Source organism: Mustela nigripes, chromosome 1 (genome assembly GCF_022355385.1).
Source record: "Mustela nigripes isolate SB6536 chromosome 1, MUSNIG.SB6536, whole genome shotgun sequence".
Taxonomy (NCBI): Eukaryota; Metazoa; Chordata; class Mammalia; order Carnivora; family Mustelidae; genus Mustela; species Mustela nigripes.
Genome location: NC_081557.1, coordinates 145,539,506 through 145,561,479, shown reverse-complemented (window position 1 = coordinate 145,561,479; position 21,974 = coordinate 145,539,506). Strand labels below are relative to the sequence as shown.

The 21,974-nt window shown below is 37.6% G+C and overlaps 1 protein-coding gene across 1 annotated transcript in view; it reads left to right on the top strand.

Annotated features, from left to right (window-relative positions):
• Positions 1–421: 421 nt before the first annotated feature.
• GUCY1B1 (guanylate cyclase 1 soluble subunit beta 1) overlaps positions 422–21,974 on the top strand; it is a 47,134-nt gene continuing 25,581 nt past the window's right edge. The window contains exons 1-4 of the mRNA XM_059374744.1: positions 422–529; positions 1,216–1,289; positions 17,978–18,078; positions 19,542–19,660. Of these exons, the coding sequence (XP_059230727.1) occupies positions 527–529; positions 1,216–1,289; positions 17,978–18,078; positions 19,542–19,660 (297 nt within the window). The 5' untranslated portion in view covers positions 422–526. The remainder of the gene's footprint in view (positions 530–1,215; positions 1,290–17,977; positions 18,079–19,541; positions 19,661–21,974) is intronic.

The following is a 21,974-nucleotide window of genomic DNA, read 5'->3' as shown; positions in this document are numbered from 1 at the left end:
AGGGCTTGTCTGTTGCAATACACACAGACACACACTCATCCTTGCAACACACACACACACACACACACACACACACTCATCCTTAGTTTTTGCTACCCATGAAGGCAGATCTTTGGGTAAGAATGCATTTGATGAGACACCAACAGCTGCATTCTTCCTCCCCCAGAATTCATGCAAGAAGCAAGACTGGGGCTTCTCCGTCGTCATGTAATGGCCTCAAATGAAAGCCTTGTCACTGGGGCGGGGGCTGGAAGGCACTGGAGCGCAGCAGCGCAGAGAGCATCCGAATTCCCTCCTCTATTGCTGACTGGTTGAAAACTGGGAGGCAACGACCGGCCTCCAGCGGCTCGACTCCCCATTGGCTGCGAAGAGGTGGCAATCAGGGCGGGCCTAGGCGGCTGCGCGGCTTCCAGCTCTATGCTGCCGCCGCGGTCCTGTTGCGCTGTCGCTGCTGCAGCCGCCACCCGGGTCCCTTCGGCCGTGCGTCTGCGTGGGAGCTGCCTCCTCGGCTCGGGTCGCAGACACCATGGTGAGTGTCTCCAGTCGGGTTAGGCTGGGAACCTCACGCTGTGCCCGGCCTGGTTGCCCTAAGGAACCGGCCGAGCCACCCGAGCTTGGCGCGGGGGCAGGAGGATCGCACCGCGGGTCGCGGGAGCAGTCTCGCGGTCTTGCCTGTGTTCTGAGAAGGGATTTGGGAACGCTGGGGGTCGCGACGGGGGCGGTCATTGCCTTTGCTCCTCAGCGGAGGGTCCACCGCTCGGCACCGTGCCGCGACTTCCCAGGCTCGGGAAGGGGTCTTGCGGCTGAGGCGCGGGGCATTTTCGGCTCAGACGGACCCCACTGGTGTGTGTGGCTGAGAGCCAATGGCGGGGGGAGCGCCGGGTTCGCGTCCCCTTTGCCACACTTGCCCGGATACCCCCTCCCACCCCCAACCCCCCACCCTCCTGCCTCGGAGCGGTGACAGGTGAGCGGAGGGGTAAGAAGGTGGCACGGCGATGGGGCGGACGGTGGCGGAGAGGATCTGCCTTTTATTGGGGTGGAGGTGTGGCGTCTCTGATGCCTCTCTTCAGCACCGAGTACCCCGAACAGAGCGGAGCCAGGGGCCAGGGGACAAGGTTAAACCAGAGTTGTGGCCGCTGGTGCTGCTGCCTCGCCCCCGAACCCCTTCCCACCTACCGCTGGTCCCTGACACTCAGGTCTCTCCTGTCCCTGCAGTACGGATTTGTGAATCACGCGCTGGAGCTGCTGGTGATCCGCAATTACGGGCCGGAGGTGTGGGAAGACATCAAGTAAGTGACGGGCCCCTCTAGCTTGGGCCCCGCTCTGGCGACGCGCGCTGCGTGTGCGTGCGTGTGTGTGTGCGCGCGCGTGTGCGCGCGCGAGGGGGGGTGGGGTGGGGGGCATCCCGGGGCGGCCCCCGCGATGTCCCCAGCGCCTCACTGCATCCTCCACTTCCTGCCTGGGTCTCAGGCGCGCATCCTTGGAGATGCCTCCGCCTGCCGCTCCCGGCTGCAGCTGCGCTCCCACGCTCCGGAGCCGGGACCTGGGGAGGAGGGGGGGCCGGGGCGGGGCCCTGAGGGCGAACCCGGGGAAGGAGCCCCTGGGGTCACCGCGGCCTCCCGACCCGGCCTGAGCGTGGGAACGCTCTGCCAGCGCCCGGGCGGCGGCTCCGAGCTTCTGCAAGCCGGGAAACTCCCACGCGGAAAGGGGCCCCGGGGACCACTAAGGCCTCCGCGACGTGCAAAGAGCCCGAGGCCTTAGAAACAAACAGGAAACCTTGGGTCGTTTAGAATTTACACACCTCGCAGACACATAAAATAGTTAAGCCTTTTTAATGCGCTAAACGTCGCTTCTCTTGAGATGATTTCTTGAGCTACTGAATCAAGTGCATTTACTCACTTGAAATAAAGTAAAATTGGAATTTTTTTTCTTTCATTTTCTCAAAATCTACCCCTCCCCTTTTTTTGGCTTCTACAAGGCTTCTTTGCAGGAGAGCATCTTAGTTTTAGTCTAGCACTGGCAGGACTTTGGACGTGGACGGAAATACAACAGACATCTGAGACTTAAAGCCTGTTGGAATGATGGGTCCTCTCCGCGGGCAGGTTGAACATTTCGGTCTAAGGAAATTCTCTCTCTTTTTCTTCTCTTACTCTGGCGAAATTTGCATTGAACTTGTATAGATAGCACAACCAACTAGTTATACCAAAACCATATATATGGGTTTTCATAGGGGAACGACAATCTGTCACATTGAAATGGAGGGAGAGGAAGTGATTACCTGAGTGGACTGAGGAGAGCACGTTGTTATTCTTTACTTTCATTTCCTGACCTCACTGATTTCATTTGTTTTATCAAGTAGGTGGTGTTTCAGGCAATTTTTTTTTTTTTTTTTTGCTAAATACATTGCAATTGTTGGCAATCAATTCTAAAAAGTCTTATTATGCAGTTACATGACAATGTTTTCTTTTAAATGTCTGTTTCCATGGAGATGGCCGGATTAAATATTAAGCACTAGAATGCGACTTTCCCTTCCTTGGGTCTGTATGGTTGAGCCTGGTTTCATGTTCCATGAGCCATTTATCTTACCCACAGGACATATCAACATATAATAAAAAGAAGTGGGGATTTGGAAATTATGGATTGAATCAAATGAGCATTCAGGCACTAAAGCTTACTTTGGGATTTGAATCTGTTTGCTTTATTAATACCTTCATAATTTTTATTTTGCTCGTTAGAGTTAAAGAGAAGGCAGATGTCAAAAGCAAGATTTTGGGCAGTGTAATTTAAGTATGGGATTATCTTTAAGCCACTTTGTGAATTTATGAAAACATTCTGTGTATCTCCCACATGTTTTCTCATCTGTAATGTAGAAATCCCCAAATTTCTGGATGAATATGCTATGACAATATATCTGAAATTTTGAGAGCACAATAAAAGATAGTTATTATGGCTAAATAGTTATTATGTGCTTTAACCAAATTTAGAGTGTATGTGCCACCCATTATCAACTTAAATCATGGTTAAATACTAAGATGAAAAATTATACTTTATAGAGAAATGTATCAGAAATTTTCAAAAATTAAATTATCAAGTGGTTTGTTTGTATTGGCTAGATTTTCCCCAGAGAAGGTCAAAATACCAAAAAATACTCAAATACCAGTGGTGTGAGAACTTAACTCTGTCAGAGTAGGCTAAGAATGTTGTTACATTCTACTTTTTAAAAACCATATTAATTTTTAATTAAATATCAATCTGGTTTAACTTATTAATTTATCTCTAAGTATTTTTGAATAGTAGTCTTAATCTGTTCAAGTCTTAATAACTCGAATCATTAAAAATCTTTTTTTCTGGTAAAATGAAACAAATCATATGAGTCTTTTTTATTTGTACCCCTGCAACAATTATGTACCCCAGCAAGGGGAATACTATTATAGTTAAATCAGTGTTGGAATGCAGGTGTTAACTTTGATCCTTTTTTGCCTGAGTGTCCCTTCTGTTGGAGCCCTTATTTTCTTGGGTACCATGGACAATCTGGGATAGATCTGGGATAGAGAACATTGCTCAATTTTCTGTGTTGAGAGGGATTAAAGCAGCGCATTGGTTCCCAACCCCTCAGTACCCCTGACGGGTTACTTTGCACTCCTTGGAAAAGCATTCCCTTAGCACAGCAAAGAGATGTTCATTGCATAGGGGCAGGAGAGGAGAATTTGGAGGAGCTAATTTGAAAATGTTCCTTGGAAGATTCTGATGCCTCCTTTCAATTTCTTCCTCTGCTCCAGGAAGGAAGGATCATGACCTTTATGACCAATGGTTCAATATGCAGTATACTTTCTGTTTTAATCTTTTATGAAAAACTAAATGTGTAATATTTTTCTTTTCTTTTTGGTCTCGGTAAGCACCAAATGTCTCTATCTTCCTTTTTTGGTCTGTGAGAAACTATGTAAATTGATATTTATAAAACTTAATATAACACTTTTTTTTTTTTTTTGGTTTAGTAGGAAATGGCCATCCATTCTTCATGAGAAAGGATGCCAAACATTTAATGACAAATAAAATCCTAAGTAACAGATTCCAGGCAACAAATGCTAAGTGGTAGGAGCCAAAAATGCTTCATTGTAAACTCTGTATCCACTTACACTCTTACCAATAATATAACCATTTCACAAATTCCTCCTTTTAAGAAAAAAAAAAAATGTCTAGACTAAGCATCAGCAAACATTCTCTTAAAAGTCCAGATAGTAAATAATCCAGGTGCTGCCGGTCAAAAGTCAATATGGAGGATATTATGTAGGTATGGACATAACTGTTAAAATGTGACCATCTAAAATGTAAAAATGATTCTTTGCTCTCAGATCAGACAATCTGGGCAATGGACTGGATTTAATCCATGGGCTGTAGTTTACTATCTCTGATCAAACCACCAATACATATGAAAAAGAAAGAGACCTCTGAATCTACTTAAAATCTTGTTTTGTTGGTTTCTTTTCAGTTTTCAGATGGTCCTTTTAGAAGCCATGGTCGAAAGATGATAAAAAAAAATCAGTAATTTCAGAGAAGACATGAAGTCAGGTTATTGATATTAGAAAAACACCTAACTACTTGATTTAATCATGTCTGTCATTCTTCCACCATCCCTGATGAAATTAATCATTGTATCAAATTAATGGATTCAGTTTTAGATTGGTTTAGCTTCCCTGAAACATAAAAATAGATTAAAAAAATTGAAAAAAAATCTAACATGAATAAAGTTTATAAAAAAAAAACACAGTACCTTCCTAAAAACTAATTATTTTGCCTTGAGTTGAGCAGGCCAAGGAACAAATTAAAAATAGATTTGAAACTCCATAGTTCTGTACAATATGTAGCTTAGCCCTTCTTTGTCTTACTAAAAAGTACGAGATAAATAATTGGATCAAAATTTTAGTATGAGATTTGAAAGTGATATAATCACACTATTAGTTGTGTTTGGAGCACACAACTGTGTGTGCTCCAAACTCTGTGTGTTGGAGCAAATTCCTCTAGAAGGTTGTCAATCATCCTTCTTGAATAAAGAATTCATATATGTTTAGTATGGTTTTATCTGATTTACCAACAACAGGCGGCGTACCTTTTCCTTCATTGATTTATTCCTTTTTTCATTCTCTAGTTAAGCTTATTTTTATTTTTTAAATTTTTTTTTCAAAAGATGTTATTTATTAATTTGTCAAAGAGATAGAGAGAGCACAAGCAGGCAGAGTGGCAGGCAGAGGCAGAGAGAAGCAGGTTCCCCACTGAGCAAGGAGCCCGATGCTGGACTAGATCCCAGGACCCTGGGATCATGACCTGAGCTGAAGGCAATAGCTTAACCAACTGAGCTACCCAGGCATCCCTCTAGTTAAGTTTACTTTTAATGAGCATAGTGTAGTTTTAAACCCTGAGGGTAGAAAAGTAAGATATACTCCCTGCCTTTAAATAAAATCTTACCATATTACTAACTCTTTTAAGAGTTGTTAGGATATTTTTGTCTTATTTTTTCTTGTTTTGTTCTGCCTATAACACAGACGTGGAAAGATTACTGCTCATAACTCAAGCATAGAAACAAGCTGATCTTCAGTTTTGAAATTAATGTATCTGTTGAATATGCTAATCACAGATTGTTATGGTTCATATAGGCAAGTGCTTTGCTATAAGCTAGTAATGTGACTTTTCCAAATTCCCTAAATTTTCTGAGCCTCTGGGAGTAAGGAAAACATAATTCCTGTTGTATAGAGTTGTTGTAAAATATTGAAAAATGTCCAAAAATGCTTAACACGGTTTTTGAAAAGTAACTGCTTAATAAATGGTAGCTATTAATTTCACTCTAGAACCAAAATTTTTTGACCTTTTTCTTCCCCAGCTCCTTTGAAAGATTGGACATTCTCCTTTAAGCAATAGTAGCTCATGGAGGTGTAAGAGACTAAATGTTCCTTTATCACTCTAGGATAAGTAGTAACTTCCTGGTCATTTTCATTGATTTTTCTCTTTTGTCCATTCTGTACAACTGGTACCAGTTCTTTGAATTTGAAGTGCCCCTAGACTCTCCTCTTCTTTTATTCTGGCTCCTAGCACTTTCTTTTGTGCTTCTCCAACAGCCTCATGACTGGGTTTCTGGGTCTGACTGTCCCACCCACCCTCTCCATTCTGCAGATTATGGGAAAATTGTTACTTTCGTGACGCTGGTTCCACTTTGGAATCAATCTGACATTATGTTTTTCTAGTCCCCTCTCCCCTAATCCCTATTTATTGTTTGAAAATGTAGCAAATGCTCCTCCTATACATTTTATTAAAAAATGAATTAAAACAAGCAAAATAAGGCACTGTGCTTTGCCTTATTTTATTTATTTTATTTTATTTTTTAAAGAGTTTATTGTCTTGTTTTACAGGGAGAGAGATAGCGAGAGAGAAAGAGAGAGAGAAAGAGAGAGCAGACGCACTAGCATGGAGAGCAGTAGGCAGAGGGAGAGCAGGCTCCTACTGAGCAAGGAGCCTGATGGGGGCTAGATCCCAGGACTCTGAAAGACTTTTCCAGGTCAACTTTTTTCCTGCTTTATTGCTATATAATTGACACACAACATTGTGTGGGTTTAAGGTGTAAGATGTGTTGATTAGATACATTTATTAAGTGTGAAGTGATTGCTACCATAGTATTAGCTACCACTTTCATCATGCAGTTACCATTTCCTTTTTGTGGTAAGAACATTTAAGATCTACTCTCTTGCAACATTTAAGTATATGATACAGTGTTATTAGTTATAATGAACTTGTTAATCTTATAACTGGGTATATTAGCCTTTGCACAACAGCTCCCCATTTCGCCTACCCCCATCCCCAGGTAGCTACCACTTCCGTTTCTCTGAGTTTGTCCTTTGTAGATTCCACATATAAGGGAGTGCAATATTGTTTCTTGTTTGTTTGTTTTTGATGATAAAGCTGAGTTTCCAAGAGGTTAAAGGACTGTCCTAGGGATTATATACAGGAAGCTAAAAGGTCAGGACTCCAACCCTGGTCTTCTGGTGCCAAAGGTTAGAAATGCTTCTTTTAAGATAGACATAGGAGCTATTGTAATACACATACAAAAATGAAATCATATTAACGGTCATACCCAGAAACATCCTCAGTCCAAATTAAAGGAATAATATACAGATAAAAATAGGTAGATTGATAAGCTCACTAGCATTTGAAGTTATTCTTAGAGGAAGAAGTAGATGTCTATGTGTAAACCCCTTCATGTATCTGCCAGTGAGCTCTTCACATAGGACTCTCCCTAAACCTGGACCATGCCTGGTGAGCAACATGATACGTAGGTGATAGCATAGGTCATAGCCTGATCTCAGGGTTTTTCTTTGATGATTCGAAGTATCCCCCTGAAATCAAGCTAGGTCTTTGTTTTGAGAATTGAAAAAAAAAATCATAGAAACATTATTTAATTAGGTATTTGAGAGAAGAAGCTTTGCTCATTAATATCAGAGCCAGAGGAAAAATTAGAACATCTGTATTCTTCTTCCTTTTGATCTGTTTGGACATAGCTGTGGGTAATGTTAACGAGACATTGCTACTGTTCACAAAGAACAACATCCTTTCCACTCTCTTGCCTCTCTGCAGGATAAGGGACTTGAGCACATGTTTCTCCTCAGTGTGTTGGAAAGCAATAGTTATGAGTCGATAGCATGTAGACATTAACAGGAAAACACGCCTTAAGAAATCAGTAGAACTGGCCCAATTCAGAGAGTGACAACTCAGAAGACATGAGTACTTGCAGCTTTTCCATCTGCTTCTTTGCCTCATTGTTCATTAAAGAGGAAACTGTGGGAAAATGTTTTTTTTTTTTTTGTCCAGTAAAGTGGAGCACCTTTTTAAAAAATTTTCCTGTCAAAAAATACTGAGGTTAAAGAAGTCTCTATTCCAGGTAAAAGGCAAATATTTGGAAGTATTTTTTATACCTCTTTGTTATTGTGGTTTTAGATCCATTGTGTATTCTGATCTCCTTGCCATTTTTTGTCAAATCAAGAAATACTAAATTGTTGCTTAATCAAAATGCTTTGTGATCAATTTTCAGATCACTCAAACATGGAGACCTTTCATTTCAGTCCACGTACCCTGCTTTCTCTCAGCACACCAGCCTCGTGGGCCAGTTTTCAGTCCTGAAGACTTTGAATTTTATGTATCAGGAGAACATCTGTGCTTAGCAGATTTTCCTTCTCTTCACCCTCCCCATCCCCCACCCAGAAATGGAAATGTGTCTCAGCTTTGAGATGGAAAAACAAATGTGACTTCCTAAGGGAAAGTTTCTCTCACCTCCGAAACTGTAGTTTTTCTTCATAATACTTACCAGGGTTTATAATTACATATTTCTATATTCATTAATGTTTGTTTTGTCTTAGTAGATTCTAGCCTTTGTAACAGTTACCTAGAAAAGAGCCTGGTATATTGTTGCCTTTTTCTTCTTCTCGTTCACTCTCTTTTTCCCCCATGTGTATGTGTGTATATGTTTATATATTATGTGTGTGTGTGTCTATATATAAAATATATTTTAATATATAAAATATCATACATATATTAAAAAATCCTTCACTTTTTTAATTTCCAGGGAGTAGAACACATGCACATTCACAGATTCTTTTTCTGTAACCAGGATTTATTATGTCAGAGTGATGACATTTATAACCACTATTTAACAATATAAACTGTTGAAATGGACTCTTTTTTTTTTTTTTTATAGCAAAAGCAGGAGATAGAGCAGTATATAATGGGATCTCCTCTGGAAGAGTCAGAATTCTTTTGTGTCATTTCCCTATGTGTATGGATATAATAAAATATTGGAAACACTATTGTTGGGGGCACCTGGGTGGCTCAGTTGGTTAAGCAACTGCCTTCAGCTCAGGTTACGATCATGGAGTCTCAGGATCGAGTCCCACATCAGGCTCCCTGCTTGGTGGGCAGTCTGCTTCTCCTTCTGACTTTCTCCCCTCTCATGCTTGCTTTCTTTCTCTCATTCTCTCTCTCTCTCTCTTTTTCTCTCTCTCAAATAAATAAATAATCTTAAAAAAAAAAAAGAAAGAAAGAAACACTACTGTTGAATGACCAATTTCATATACCAGAAACCAGCTATTGAACTGGATTCAGGACAAGACTGAATCCTTTAGCAGGTATCTAAAAGCTGGGTAGATAATGGTGCTGTTTGAAGTTAGTGTTATAAACTGTAGATAAGTGTTTGTAATATGTAATACTGAAATTAAATCTAAAAACCTGATGAGAATGATCATCATGTCGCTCAGTTTTAAATGTAACAGCTCTTATATACCACACACTTACCATAGAGTTCCTCAGCCACAGTCCCCAGGATTGAAATGTGCTTTATACTCATTGTCTCACTTAATCCTCACAAACACCAGAGAAAATAGAATTGTTTCATTGTCCTCATTTTGTATGTAAGGGAGCTAAAGCTTCATGACTTTAAAACCCTGTTTCAAATCACTCAGCTGTTAATCTAATGATCACAGCAGGAACCTGAACCGAGGTAGGCTTGCAATGATCTTATTATGTGCTTTCCTCTAAAGAGAAGGACCTCTGACCCTTCCCAAGGCAGCCAGTTTACCATGGGCCTGGGCATGTGTATTAGCACTACTCATTTTTGTTTTTGTTTCCCTGGGCTTTTCAAGCACACAGACAGGTGATTTTGGCTGTGACATTTTTAGAGGTGGTTTTTATCCACCACCAACTAGCACATATGCTAAAGAAAACCAGAGCCTCAGAAATTTTGAGCAACCTATTTATTTTTAGAAGAACTGTGACTCAGCGGGCACACAAGGTAAGTTCACGATGAAGTGCACACACACAGATCTAAGTGCATTCATTTGTCTGATGAAGCTACTGAAAATGGTTCGCAGGAGATGTTTATGGATGTGTCTCAGAACTCAGGCAGTTACTGATGAGACCCTTGTGGCTGGCCACCTGTATCAAGAAAAAAAAAATGCAATTATGTATCTAGAGTGATGTCACTTTGCTTCAGTCTGTGTCACTCTTGACAGCATTTATTGTTACTATTTACCGTACTTGGATGAGTAGACACATTGGCTTAAGGAGGGACCTTTATTAACTGAAAGAGACTCCAAGCAGGAAGCTGGTGTCCCTGCATTTAAAGGGCCAGTCTCTCCCCCTTGCTTCTCCCCTCTGCAGCTGCCTCAATCCAGTTTCTCCTTTGCAGATTCAGACTTAGTGCAAACCCATTACTGAAAATTGAGGGGTCATTAATACTTCACAAGCACTCAGGAAAAAAAAAAACGTGAATTTTTAACTTTTTAGGTATTATATATAGTTATCTCTGTTTTATAAGCAGGGGCTTTTAATTTTAGTACTGGTTGGAAACAACTCAGCATTTATGATGTCCTTCCAGTACACTGAAATAGACCATCTTGGGGTTTATTGTCAAGATGACATCTACGTTCTGACTTTGAATTAAACTTGTTCTGAGATAATGGTTTCTAAAGACAATTGGTCAGGTTGATTGTTTGATGTGTGCTGACCTTTTCCTCCTGAGATCAGACCCTGTTTTGGGACTTTATTTTTAAGATGCCTGTATTCAGGGTCTACTAACACATACTTTCATACTTCTACAGAAAACCTCTTTACTGAAAAGTCAGAACCTTCTAGTATACTGAACTTTTCTGAAAAGTATATAACAGCAGGAATTCAGTGTCAGAATATGAATTCCATTTTTTGTACATTCACATTTCACAGTTAAGCATTATCTCAATTATTGAGTTATGAGAAATGCTAAATGGATATTTATGACGAATCATGTACCTAGTCTTTAAAAATTAAATAGTGGGTGCCTGGGTGGCTCAGTCTGTTAAGCCTTGGCCTTTGGTTCAGGTCATGATCCCAGCGTCCTGGGACTGAGCCCCGTGTCGGGCTCCCCTGTTCGGTGGAGCTTGCTTCTCCTTCTCCCTCTGCTTGCTGCTCCCTCTGTGTGTGACCACTCTCTGTGTCAAATAAATAAGATCTTTAAAATAAATAAAAAATAAAAATTAAATAGTAGTTTGAAAACAAACTGCTCACTTTTGCCAGTCATGTTTGATTGTTTGATTTTTAGTAGGCGGTTTAAGAAACATGTGAGGGAAATGGGTTTAATTAATGCATTCACGCCTTTTAAAACATTTGTCCATTAATTGAGCACGTGTTCTATTCTAGCACTTGGGCTTGGCATCAGTGATTAAGAAAGCAAAATTCAAAAGCCAAAACCACAGAACATCACCGTAAAAATACCTATTGCTCTTCTGGGGAATGGTAATTAGTGTAAATAAATGATGAGTTTAAATCCCAGCAAATAGCCATCATTAAAAGTAAGTAGGAAATTGCTACTAGGAAAATTGTTCATGCACTCCTACCTAATTTTTAAACACTTATTGTGGCCACAAATACATGGAGTATGATGGTTTCTTATTCCATCTTTAGGTGAAAGCTTAGTCTTTATTTTTTAAAAGTGCTTAGGGAAGGGCACCTGGGTGGTTCAGTTGGTTAAATGGCTGCCTGCCTTCAGCTCAGGTCATGATCCCAGAGTCCCAGGATTGAGTTTGGCATTGGGCTCCCTGCTTGGCGGGGAGTCTGCTTCTCCCTCTGACCTTCCCTCTCATTCTCTCTCTCTCTCTCTTAAATAAATAAATAAAATCTTAAAAAAATAAAAGTTCTTAGGGGAGACAGGATTTGTTTGTTCTTGGCTACTTGAATTAAGAGAATTTACCATCAAATGAACAAATTAAGTGCACCTTTAGTTTGACTCTTTTGATGCTGAATACAAATTCCCAATATCTGATTGTCATTTCTTTCCTTCTCTTCCTCCTCTTGCCCCTCCTCCTTCCTCTTCTTCAACAACTAGACTATTGCAGGTTGGCTGTATTGGGCATTTAGTGGGTGGGAAAACTATTCTAAGCCCGTTAGGTAGACTAAATCTGCCAACCAACAGGACTCCAGGTAAGTACTGCTGTTCCTCTATTTCACAGATGAAGAAACGGAAATATTGAGAGGTGAACTGGCCCAGGCTTAGTGCAACCGCGTATGGAAATAGCTCAGCTGTTGCTTTTGCGTGCTTTGTGAGAAAACACTATGACTTATGGTACAGATGAAACCAGATGGGTTTCTCTCCATCTAGGTTTACTTGTTAACCAAAGAAAGTGCCTTTTTCTTTTTCCCACTTCATCCAACCTCATTTAAGCCACTTTAAAAATAAATCTCTCAATATGTCTTCCCTTCTGCTGACTTCTTTTATCAAATAATGCACCAAGTGCAAGATGTAATGCTTAGCCTAAATACAGTTCTTGAGTATATAGGTAAAGGTAACACAAACTACTGCAAGCGATACTATTTGGAAAGAAGGAAAAGCTGTATTCTTTTGGGTAATCTAAGAGATACTTAACATAGTAAGAAGCAGCAGGATATAATAACACAAACTCGGATATAAGATGATAATAGTTCTCTTGGTTGCCATTTGATATATGAGCACTATTGAATATATTCTAATCCAGTTTACTTCTGGTTTCATATGATATTTGCTGTCATCTGAAAGTTACTGGCAAAAAAAAAAGCATGTCCCAAATTTTTCATTCTTGAGAAAATTTAAGATTGTTTCTCAGAGCAACCTGTGGGGTTTTTTTCACATGTAAACTAAGTATAATTTAAATAACAGGGAATTACATACTTGCTTTGTGTATGCAACAATTTAAACAAAGTTAGTTCTCAGAAGATGTATTCTGAAAATCTAGAAAATTTGGTTAATGTACTTTGGCTGAATTCGGGTAATTTAAGCAGCAAAGAAACTGTCAAGAAGATAAACCTTAAATATTGTTAGAAATGTTCTATCTATATATGTGACACATCCTTTACTTTTGCTTTTAAGAAAAAAAGCTAGAAACTTATGGAGAATGAGGTGAGCTAATGTTACTTGAATTATAGAAATTGTTTATGTAATCTGAATATTAGCTTACTTCCCAGCTTTTCTTTGCTGGTCACCCTCTGTGGTTTTAAGTAGCTAGTGAAAAACAAAACAACAAAAAAAACAAATACCTCCAAGAGGAGTGAAGGAAGAGTGTAATGTCAGAAGGGTGCCTGTTGAAGCTTCCCTCGAAAAATATCTATTTTCAAGATGTATCTGAGAGATGGTTATTACCATAATCTCCGCACCTTTCAGAGGCTAAACCATTTGATAGCATAAAGCCTGAGCAAATATAAATTTGCCCAGAAGCTAGAAGAACAGTAATATTGAGAATTGAGACACACTGAGAAAGCCTTTCTAGTAGCTTCATTGACCATATTGCCTGAAATTAAGTCTTTTGCATGCTACTCCTTTGCACTGTAAATTCTCCTTTCCCCGAAGATGGAAAAAGATGAATGATTTACAGAAGAAAGGAAAATGGGTCCAGAAAGATTAGGTCATGGAGATCAGTTTACCTCCTAAATTCTTGCTGGGAAATTAACTTCTCAAGGAAGACTCTCATCATCCCTATCTTTAATACTGCGTCCTTCCTCTTCTTCCTACATCCCTACTCTCACCCCTTTATCCTCATCGACTTTGTTTTATAGCACTCATCACCTAATGGTAGGTTATAAAATTTGAGTAGATATTCATTGCTCATTGTTTCTGCCAGTTAAAATGTAAGCTCTTTGAAGGCTGGGATCTTTATTTCCTTCACTGATATATTAAAAGTACTTAGTTAAGTGCCTGGGGGCATAATAGGCGCTCAAATATTTGTGGCAAATACCCTTTTTTCTGGGGTGATAGGGAGAGAGTAATTAAAGAGCCACCTAAAATTTTGAAAGATTTCTAAGATAAATGTAAATAAGGAATCGTAAGTATTTTAAATATTCATTAGAATTTAGTGTGACATTTTTCAAAGAAGACAGTTATTTCTTTCCATGTACTGCTGTTTAATTTATATTTCAGCCTTCCTCAAGAGAGCATGTTGGGCTGATCATTTCAGGAAGTAAAGCTTAAAAGATAAGGGAGCTTATTTTACTAAAACAAGAGAGAGGAAAGAAGGAATGCATTGACTCATGGTTAGGGGATTTCTAGGGAAATAGTCATTCTTCTATTTTATGCAGAGGGATGGCGTATTCTATTTGTACCTCGTTTATTTACCTGTTGTTATGGATTGGTGAGTGTTTCTGAGCAGTTGAGTTTATTATAGAAATTTATGTTATCTGATTTATCCCAATTGGAAGAGAGAGAATACCACAAAGTGAGAATATAAATTAATTTATATATACTTTATTATATATTTAATTAAAATGTATCTATATTTTATTAGAATGCCCTAAATTAAAGGCTTCAAAATGCTGATCTGTTGACCAATGCTATTTTGTAATAGAATGTTAGTGACAAAATGAGAAGAATTAGGCTATCCATATCCCGCAAATCATCAATCCCTAAGAATTAATTACATAATTATATAGAAATGCAATTATTAACTACAAAGTTACTCATCACATTGTTTATACTTCCAAAAAAAATTAAAAGCAATCTAAATAGCTACTGAAACTTCAATGTCTATACAATGCAATTTTATGCAAAGTACAGAAATGTATTTAATAAAATGAGATATCCATCAAGTACTAAGTCAAAAAAGGAGATTTTAAGGCAGTATAATTGTGTGTGTCATACGTACAAGTATATTCAAGTATGAACAACTCAAATATAACAGCAGTGGTTATCAGGATAGTGGAGGGTTCTTTAAAAGGTTTCCCTGCCTGTATTTTATATTTTATATTCATATCTTTATACAATTAGAAACTAGAATGTACAAGATACATAATAGCATTTATCAAAAGGTAAGTCAGTGTTTGTACTGTACCTTCATAATTTGGGGGTATTTCACTGAAATCTGGTGTTAAAACTTGAAGTTTGGAAGATGTGCTCTCTTCAATTTATAGCTATGTATGTTCAGCAAATTGAAGACTTCCACATCTTATATACAACTCTTTAATTTTTTGAATACCTGCACATGGGAAGCACTATGATCATTAGTACTAAACACACACACACACACACACACACACATATACACACATATTCACTCCTCAACAGCTTAGAACATACTTTTGCACACTGTATCTTACAGCGAGGAAGCTGGGTTATATTATGGCTCTTGTTTTTAAAAAGTTCTATTTAAACGTTTTTATATTTAATATAAATTAAACTATAATTATAAATCCACAACTTATAAATTATAAATACAAATGCTAATTAATAGATAATCAATAAATATAATAATAAATACATAATTGGTAAAATACATAATTGATATATATAAATAATTTAACTATAGCAATTGATACATATATAATAAATATATAAGTATATAATCAATATATAAACATACAATTCAAAAATGATTAAAATATAATAATTATCAATTTAATTTGATTATAATAAAATACATTTAATAATTATATTATTAAATATTAATGATTTATAAATTAATAAACATATCAATTTATATTTATAAATATAAATTAAATTATAATTAACTTATATTTAAAGGTTATATTATGGCTCTTGTTTTTAAAAAGTGGAGGTTTAAAGCTCATGTGCTTTGTGTGAGTTGTCCAAGTTCATTCAGCTGGTAAATTCTGGCTTCTGAAATTCAGATCTCTGTGCCTACCAAAATCAGGCTTTTTAAAAAGTTTTTTATGGGGCGCCTGAGTGGCTTAGTGGGTTAAAGCCTCTGCCTTCAGCTCAGGTCATGATCTCAGGGTCCTGGGATTGAGCCCCGCATCAGGCGCTTTGCTCAGCAGGGAGCCTGCTTCCCTTCCTCTCTCTGCCTGCCTCTCTGCCTACTTGTGATCTCTCTCTGTCAAAAAAAAAAAAAATATTAAAAAAAATTTTTTACATGCAAGGATATGCACAACTGCAAGCAACTAAATGGTATGCTCTTAAGAACACAGGGAACTTTTTAAGAATATCTCCATCCCCCCTGGACCTAATATATGCCATCATTTGGAATTTTCTCCTTGAGCAGATGTCGGTATTCCAGCTACAGACAGTAGCTGTGAAACACAGCTTCTGCTACAGAGAAAGAGAGAGAAAGAAAGGGATTGTGGCCTGCAGCATTTCATCAGTAGCTGTTCAAGCTACTACTATGTTGCAAGTTCACCTGATGATAGTGGCTGATTTGTCTTTCATTCTCCTGGCAGCCCACAGGGATTTAGATGAATTGGATTGAGAGTCAGATTGATTTCCAAGCTGCACCTGTTTTTGTGAATTTAACATTGGAAAAGACATCTGCCAACTTGTCAGTTCTCTTCTACGGCTGGCAATATTTTGAATAATAGATTTTTCCTTTGGACATTTGTTTGAGAAAAATAATCCGAATCTTATCAAAATAAAAATATTTCTATGATCATGACAGCTATTAAAAATGCTAAGTATAATTTCCTTCCATGAATACTGTATATATTTTAAGCTACTGTGTTTAATAAGCTAAGGATATGTTAAGAGATGTTATCAGTCTATTTGGCACCTCAAACCTGATATGTTTATAACTTTTTTTTTTTTTTAAACTAGGCTCCATGCTGGCGTGGAGCCCAATGTGGGGTTTGAACTTAGACCCTGAGATCAAGACCTGAGCTGAAATCATGAGTTGGATGCTTACCCAATTGAGTCACCCAGGCGCCCCTAAACCATAAGCCTTGATCTAACCCACCCCTGCTCCAGTCCACTTCTAACAGCCTCTCCCAGTTCAGTCTTTGGTGACAATATCCTTCTAGTTGCTCAGGCTAAAACCTCAGTGTCATCCGTGTGTCCTAGCCTCTTCTCACAACCTGTATCCAATCCATTGACAAATCTTGTTGAATTCGCCTTCAGAACGTACTCAGCTTGGACTACTTTTCCCTCCTTGGGTTGCTTCCACTCTGAATCGAAAGTTACCGACCTGTCTCACCTGAGCGTTGGTGGTTGCCTCCTCACTGGTCTCCTTGCTCTGTCCTAACCCCTTCTGGGGCAGTCTCAGTGCAACAGCAGGATTGATGCCTTTAACCTAGGTCAGTTCCTCTCACTCTCTTGTCGCAAAGGCCCAAACCATCCATCACTTTCAAGTAAATTCCATAGTCATTCTCATGTCCTCCCAGGCCCCTTGTTACCACTCTGACCCCTTCCCTTACACCTACTCTGGCCCCAGCCCTGTCCAGCCATGCTGGCCTCTGCTGCTCCTCCAGTGCCCTGGGCCGCTCCTGCCTAGCCCTTTTCCCCACATGGCTCATGGCTCACTTCTAGAGCTTCCTTCAAGGCTCTACTCAATTGCCAGTATCCCAGTGAGACTTATTGGCTTTTGTACTCAAGCTCTCTACCCGAATACCTGTCTTTATTTTTCTTCAAACTACTTACCATTATATGTTACTTATTAGTTTTATGCCGGGTTTGTCTCCCCTCCTAGGAAGTGTATGTTGCAAGAGGTCAGGTATTTTTGTTTATTTTGCTAAAGGCTGGATCACTAATGCCTGGAACTGTGCCTGGCACATAAAGGAACTCAACAAATATTTGCTGACTATTTCTTTAACTAAAAGTTATTTCTTGGTTATAATACCAGGCATTGTATTGAGCATTAGAGTACTATATACCAGGCATTGTATTGAGCATTAGAGTACTATATAAATGTTAGTCTTGCTAAAATATGCTTAAATATATCATTTTAATTAGGGGAGTTTTAATTGGGAATGTGAAATGATTTCTTCTTAATCATTAGACTTTTAGGCACATGGCATTGATTTAAACAAATTTGCCAGAAATGTCCCATTTTAGGCAAAAAACCACTGCTTATACACAATTTATACAGTAGTTTTATCTACAATAGCTATTCTTTTATTTCAGCATATAAATTAAATTTATTATTTATAAACATATAAGTATATAAATAAGTTTATTATTTATTTCAGCATATAAATTAAGCTATCTCTTGTTTTTGTTTTCCAGAAAAGAGGCACAGTTAGATGAAGAAGGACAGTTTCTTGTCAGAATAATATATGATGATTCTAAAACTTATGATTTGGTTGCTGCTGCAAGCAAAGTTCTCAGTAAGTTGAATGTGTCTTTCCTTCTTTGGCTAAGTTACACAGAGAAGCCCAAAGGAGTACATGAACCGAGATCCCATTATATTGTTAGGTAGGTTGTACACTGCACAATGGTGGAGGGAAGGCTCAGGCTTTCCTGAGTCCTAGTTTTCCTTCATAAGCTCTTTAAAGAGTGGAGAAGCTCTCTGTAGCCCCTCACAGAAAACCATGTGTTGGGGTGGAAAAAAAATTATTGACACTTCATGTAATAATAACTTCAGTTATGGTATCAACAACACAGTAATTACAAAAGTGTAGTATGCAGAAAATACTGTCCCTGAATCTCTCTTGTAATCTTGCATTCCATTAACTATTGGTAAAAGAAGTAAGAAACTGAGATCTACATGAAAATTCCTGCAAAGTAGGCAAAGTTTAAACACAGCTTCATGGAAAAAAAAAAAGTTTTCCTCAGAGTTATTCTCACATGCTTAATTTACAATTAGGCTCCTATTTGGGTAGAATAGAAAGAAGTTTTTAGCTTTGCCAATAATAAGTAGAAGAGCAAATATCTATTACAGGACACAAGAATTACAAAGAAAGAATGGAAAATTGTTAATAATAAAAATATCCTGCATCATTAGTAATCAAAACTGAAACAAATATGAAATTTTATTCACAGAGTTGGTTATTTTTAAAATTAAGCATCTAGTGTATTCAACAGTAGAGTCAAAGAGGAAGTCATACACATTGTTAATCTGATGGTAAATTAAGACAACATTGTAGAGAATAATTTTGCATCATTAGTCAAGTCTCTTTAAAAAATGTGCAAACCCTCTAGGAATTTTTCCTCAAATAATTGTTAGATCTATTTGCATTAAGATTGATGTATGTTTTCATTTTGAGATAACTTACATTATCAAAAACTAGGAAAGTCTATATTTTTGATACAAGTGGATTGTTAAATTAATTGTTGTGTTAATGACATGGAAATTAAAATAAATGTTACAGAAAAAATATAAAGATTTTAGGAAATATTAATGATTGAACATTAAGAAACAAAGCAGGATATTGGGGTACATGTTATATGTAACCAACTTACTAAATATGCATATTTATGTGAAGAAAAGTGTTTTTCACCAAAATACTGTCATGTGCATTCTTGATGATTTTTTTCTGTGTTTTTCAGAAAAAATAAGTTAATACACTAAATATAAGTTTTTTAAAAGTTCAGAATTTGTTGTGATAGCCAAGAAACTGATTGTTTTGCATATAGGTACACATCTGTGCTCTTGACATGTAAATATTTTCTCCTCACAGATTTCATTGTATTGTTCAGGCCAGAAGTTTTTCTTGTGACCAATGACTACTTGCACAAAAATTGAAGATAGTTTAATTTTTAAATTTCGCACCTGTTTTCATTTTTCCCATTAACAATATTCTAGCTGTAATATATTTTATTGTTGTTGTTCTCCCAAACCTATAAACAGATCTCAATGCTGGGGAAATCCTCCAAATGTTCGGGAAGATGTTTTTTGTCTTTTGTCAAGAGTCTGGTTATGATACAATCTTGCGTGTCCTGGGATCTAATGTCAGAGAATTTCTACAGGTAAGCAATTTGAAATCCAATAGTTAAAAGCTCTGAGTTAGTGATTCTCAAACAGAGGCTCTAGAATACTTTTTGCTCTGCCAGCTGGATGACGGTGTCTTGCTGCTGAAATGGAATCACAGTGAATCCCATCAAGTAATTGGGTGGTCTTGAAAGCATTTTAGCATTTTTGTTTCATATTTTTTTCTTGAACTTTTAGTTGCTGACCTTGAATATTCAGGTTGTAAATTAACGTTCTTTGAAAATCTCAACATGGCCTATTGTGATCTGTTTAACTGCCCCCTTTTGCATGGTTTATATGTGCTAGTAGTTGTGTAGTTGTGGTTTTATGTTTTAGATATATAATCTGGTCTTATTTTCTCTTTCAAGGTATTCTTAGTTTGTATAGTGTAATTAAATACTATGGCAGTGTCCATGATGTTCTCTGTTGGGCTCATGTCTTTCAGGTGCTTGACCACCAAAACAAGTTTGAGAAGGATTGCTTCTAGTTACATACTAATTAAGCTACTGTAGCAAGTAGAATAGGAGAGCACTCTCTAAGTCAGTTTCAGGTGAAGTGAAAGAAATAATGTATCCAACTGCCTTTGTCTTCTGTGCTTATTTAAGTTACCTTAAAAGTTGGTACTAGTAAATTACCCATTAGATGAGAGACTATTTTTGGATTGCCTGCCCTATTTTAAGCACAGGCATTTATAAGCCCCTCTTCTTGAAATCTGTTAAGGTTGAAAATTATGTGGTTGTTTGTAAAGAATTATTTCTAAACCAGCCGCTGAAAGCGGCCAGATCTTGCTGGAAAATGATGTCAGTGCAATACTAGCTGAACTCAAGCCCAGTTTTGAGGGAATGTAAACTACTTTCAGTCCAGCTGCATTATTGATTTAACAGCCAAAATAAGAACTGTAGTGTTTAATCAAAATATCTGTTGTTTACATAGTGACATTTTTCTTATAAACTTAAGACAGCATTAAATCAAGATAGAAACTGGTTTGCAATGCCCTGCCATGGATTTATAGAACTACTGGTGTCAAAAGAAAAAAAAAAAAAAAAAAAAAAAAAACTGCCAATTCCAAGAGAAGTCGCTGCCAGGAGATTTTTAAATTAAGCTTTAACAGGCTGTATTTAAATGAGTTATTTTAAATGGATCAAAGTTTGATATTTAAAGTTTATTGGGATTTTGGATTTTTGAATACATATTCTGTCTTTTAATACTTTGGTTGGCTGCTGTCACTTTATTGGGAAAGTTGCAATTTGCAGTTCCTCTGTCTTAACTTTGAGGTTTGTTCTCAGTGGCCACATCTCCATAGCAGAACAGCTATCCAAAGGAGTTTACAAAGATTCATTTTAACCTCTACTCACTGTGATCATCCAGCTCAATTTTTAAGGGCACAATAGGAGAGTAAGCAGCCTCTTGGTGGGTTTCCCTAGGTTCTAAAACTGCATCGTCCTGTAGGATAGCTATTAGCCACTAAGTATATGGTTACTAAGTATTTGAAAGGTGATGGACTGTGGGTAAAATACAGAACAGACTTGAAGGAAGTATAAAAAGGATACAAAATTGCTGATAAATATTTTATATAAATTCTGTTTTGAGATGATAATATTTTGGATGTGCTGAGTTTTATAAAAATATATCATGAACATTAATTTCACCTATTTCTTTTTTTTTTAAACCGTGGCCACTAGAAACTTGAACATTACTTATGTGGCTAATATCTATCTGTGCTTTGCTGTGCTTTGCTTTTATCACCTTCTGTTTCCACTGGATGGTGTTACTCTAAGTAGCCCTAAGTCCTTTTTCCTCCAAGTCAATATGCAACTTTAGTTAATATATCTTTAAATTACATATGATTTGGGGTTTCTTTCACTGTGAGTGTGAATGATCAAGAAACTAGAAAGTTTGAATACTGTGAAGTTTTTGCCAATAGTGGATATTTTTTAATTTCTTTTTTCCCCTGTTTTTCAAATTGCCTATCTTACCAGCAAATTGAATGAATTAAAATACTTAGGTATTTATCTTATGATTAGGCTATTTACATAGAAATTAAATGAATATTTTTTCTGTATAAGTGATGACAGAATAAAGTAACTGATTTTCATAAGTTGTCTTAAGATCCTCATTTCCATATACAAATTTACATTTTGCATTATATAAACTAATAAAATATTGTTTTTCATAGACTTTAATCCTTCACTAAAGAGTAAGATAAACTGGGTCTCATTTTAAAGAGTTTAAAAACCTTTCTTTTTCACCCCCTGATTTTAATAAATCATCAAAGCCTTAAAATCTATTTCCTAAATACTGTATTTTGAGAAT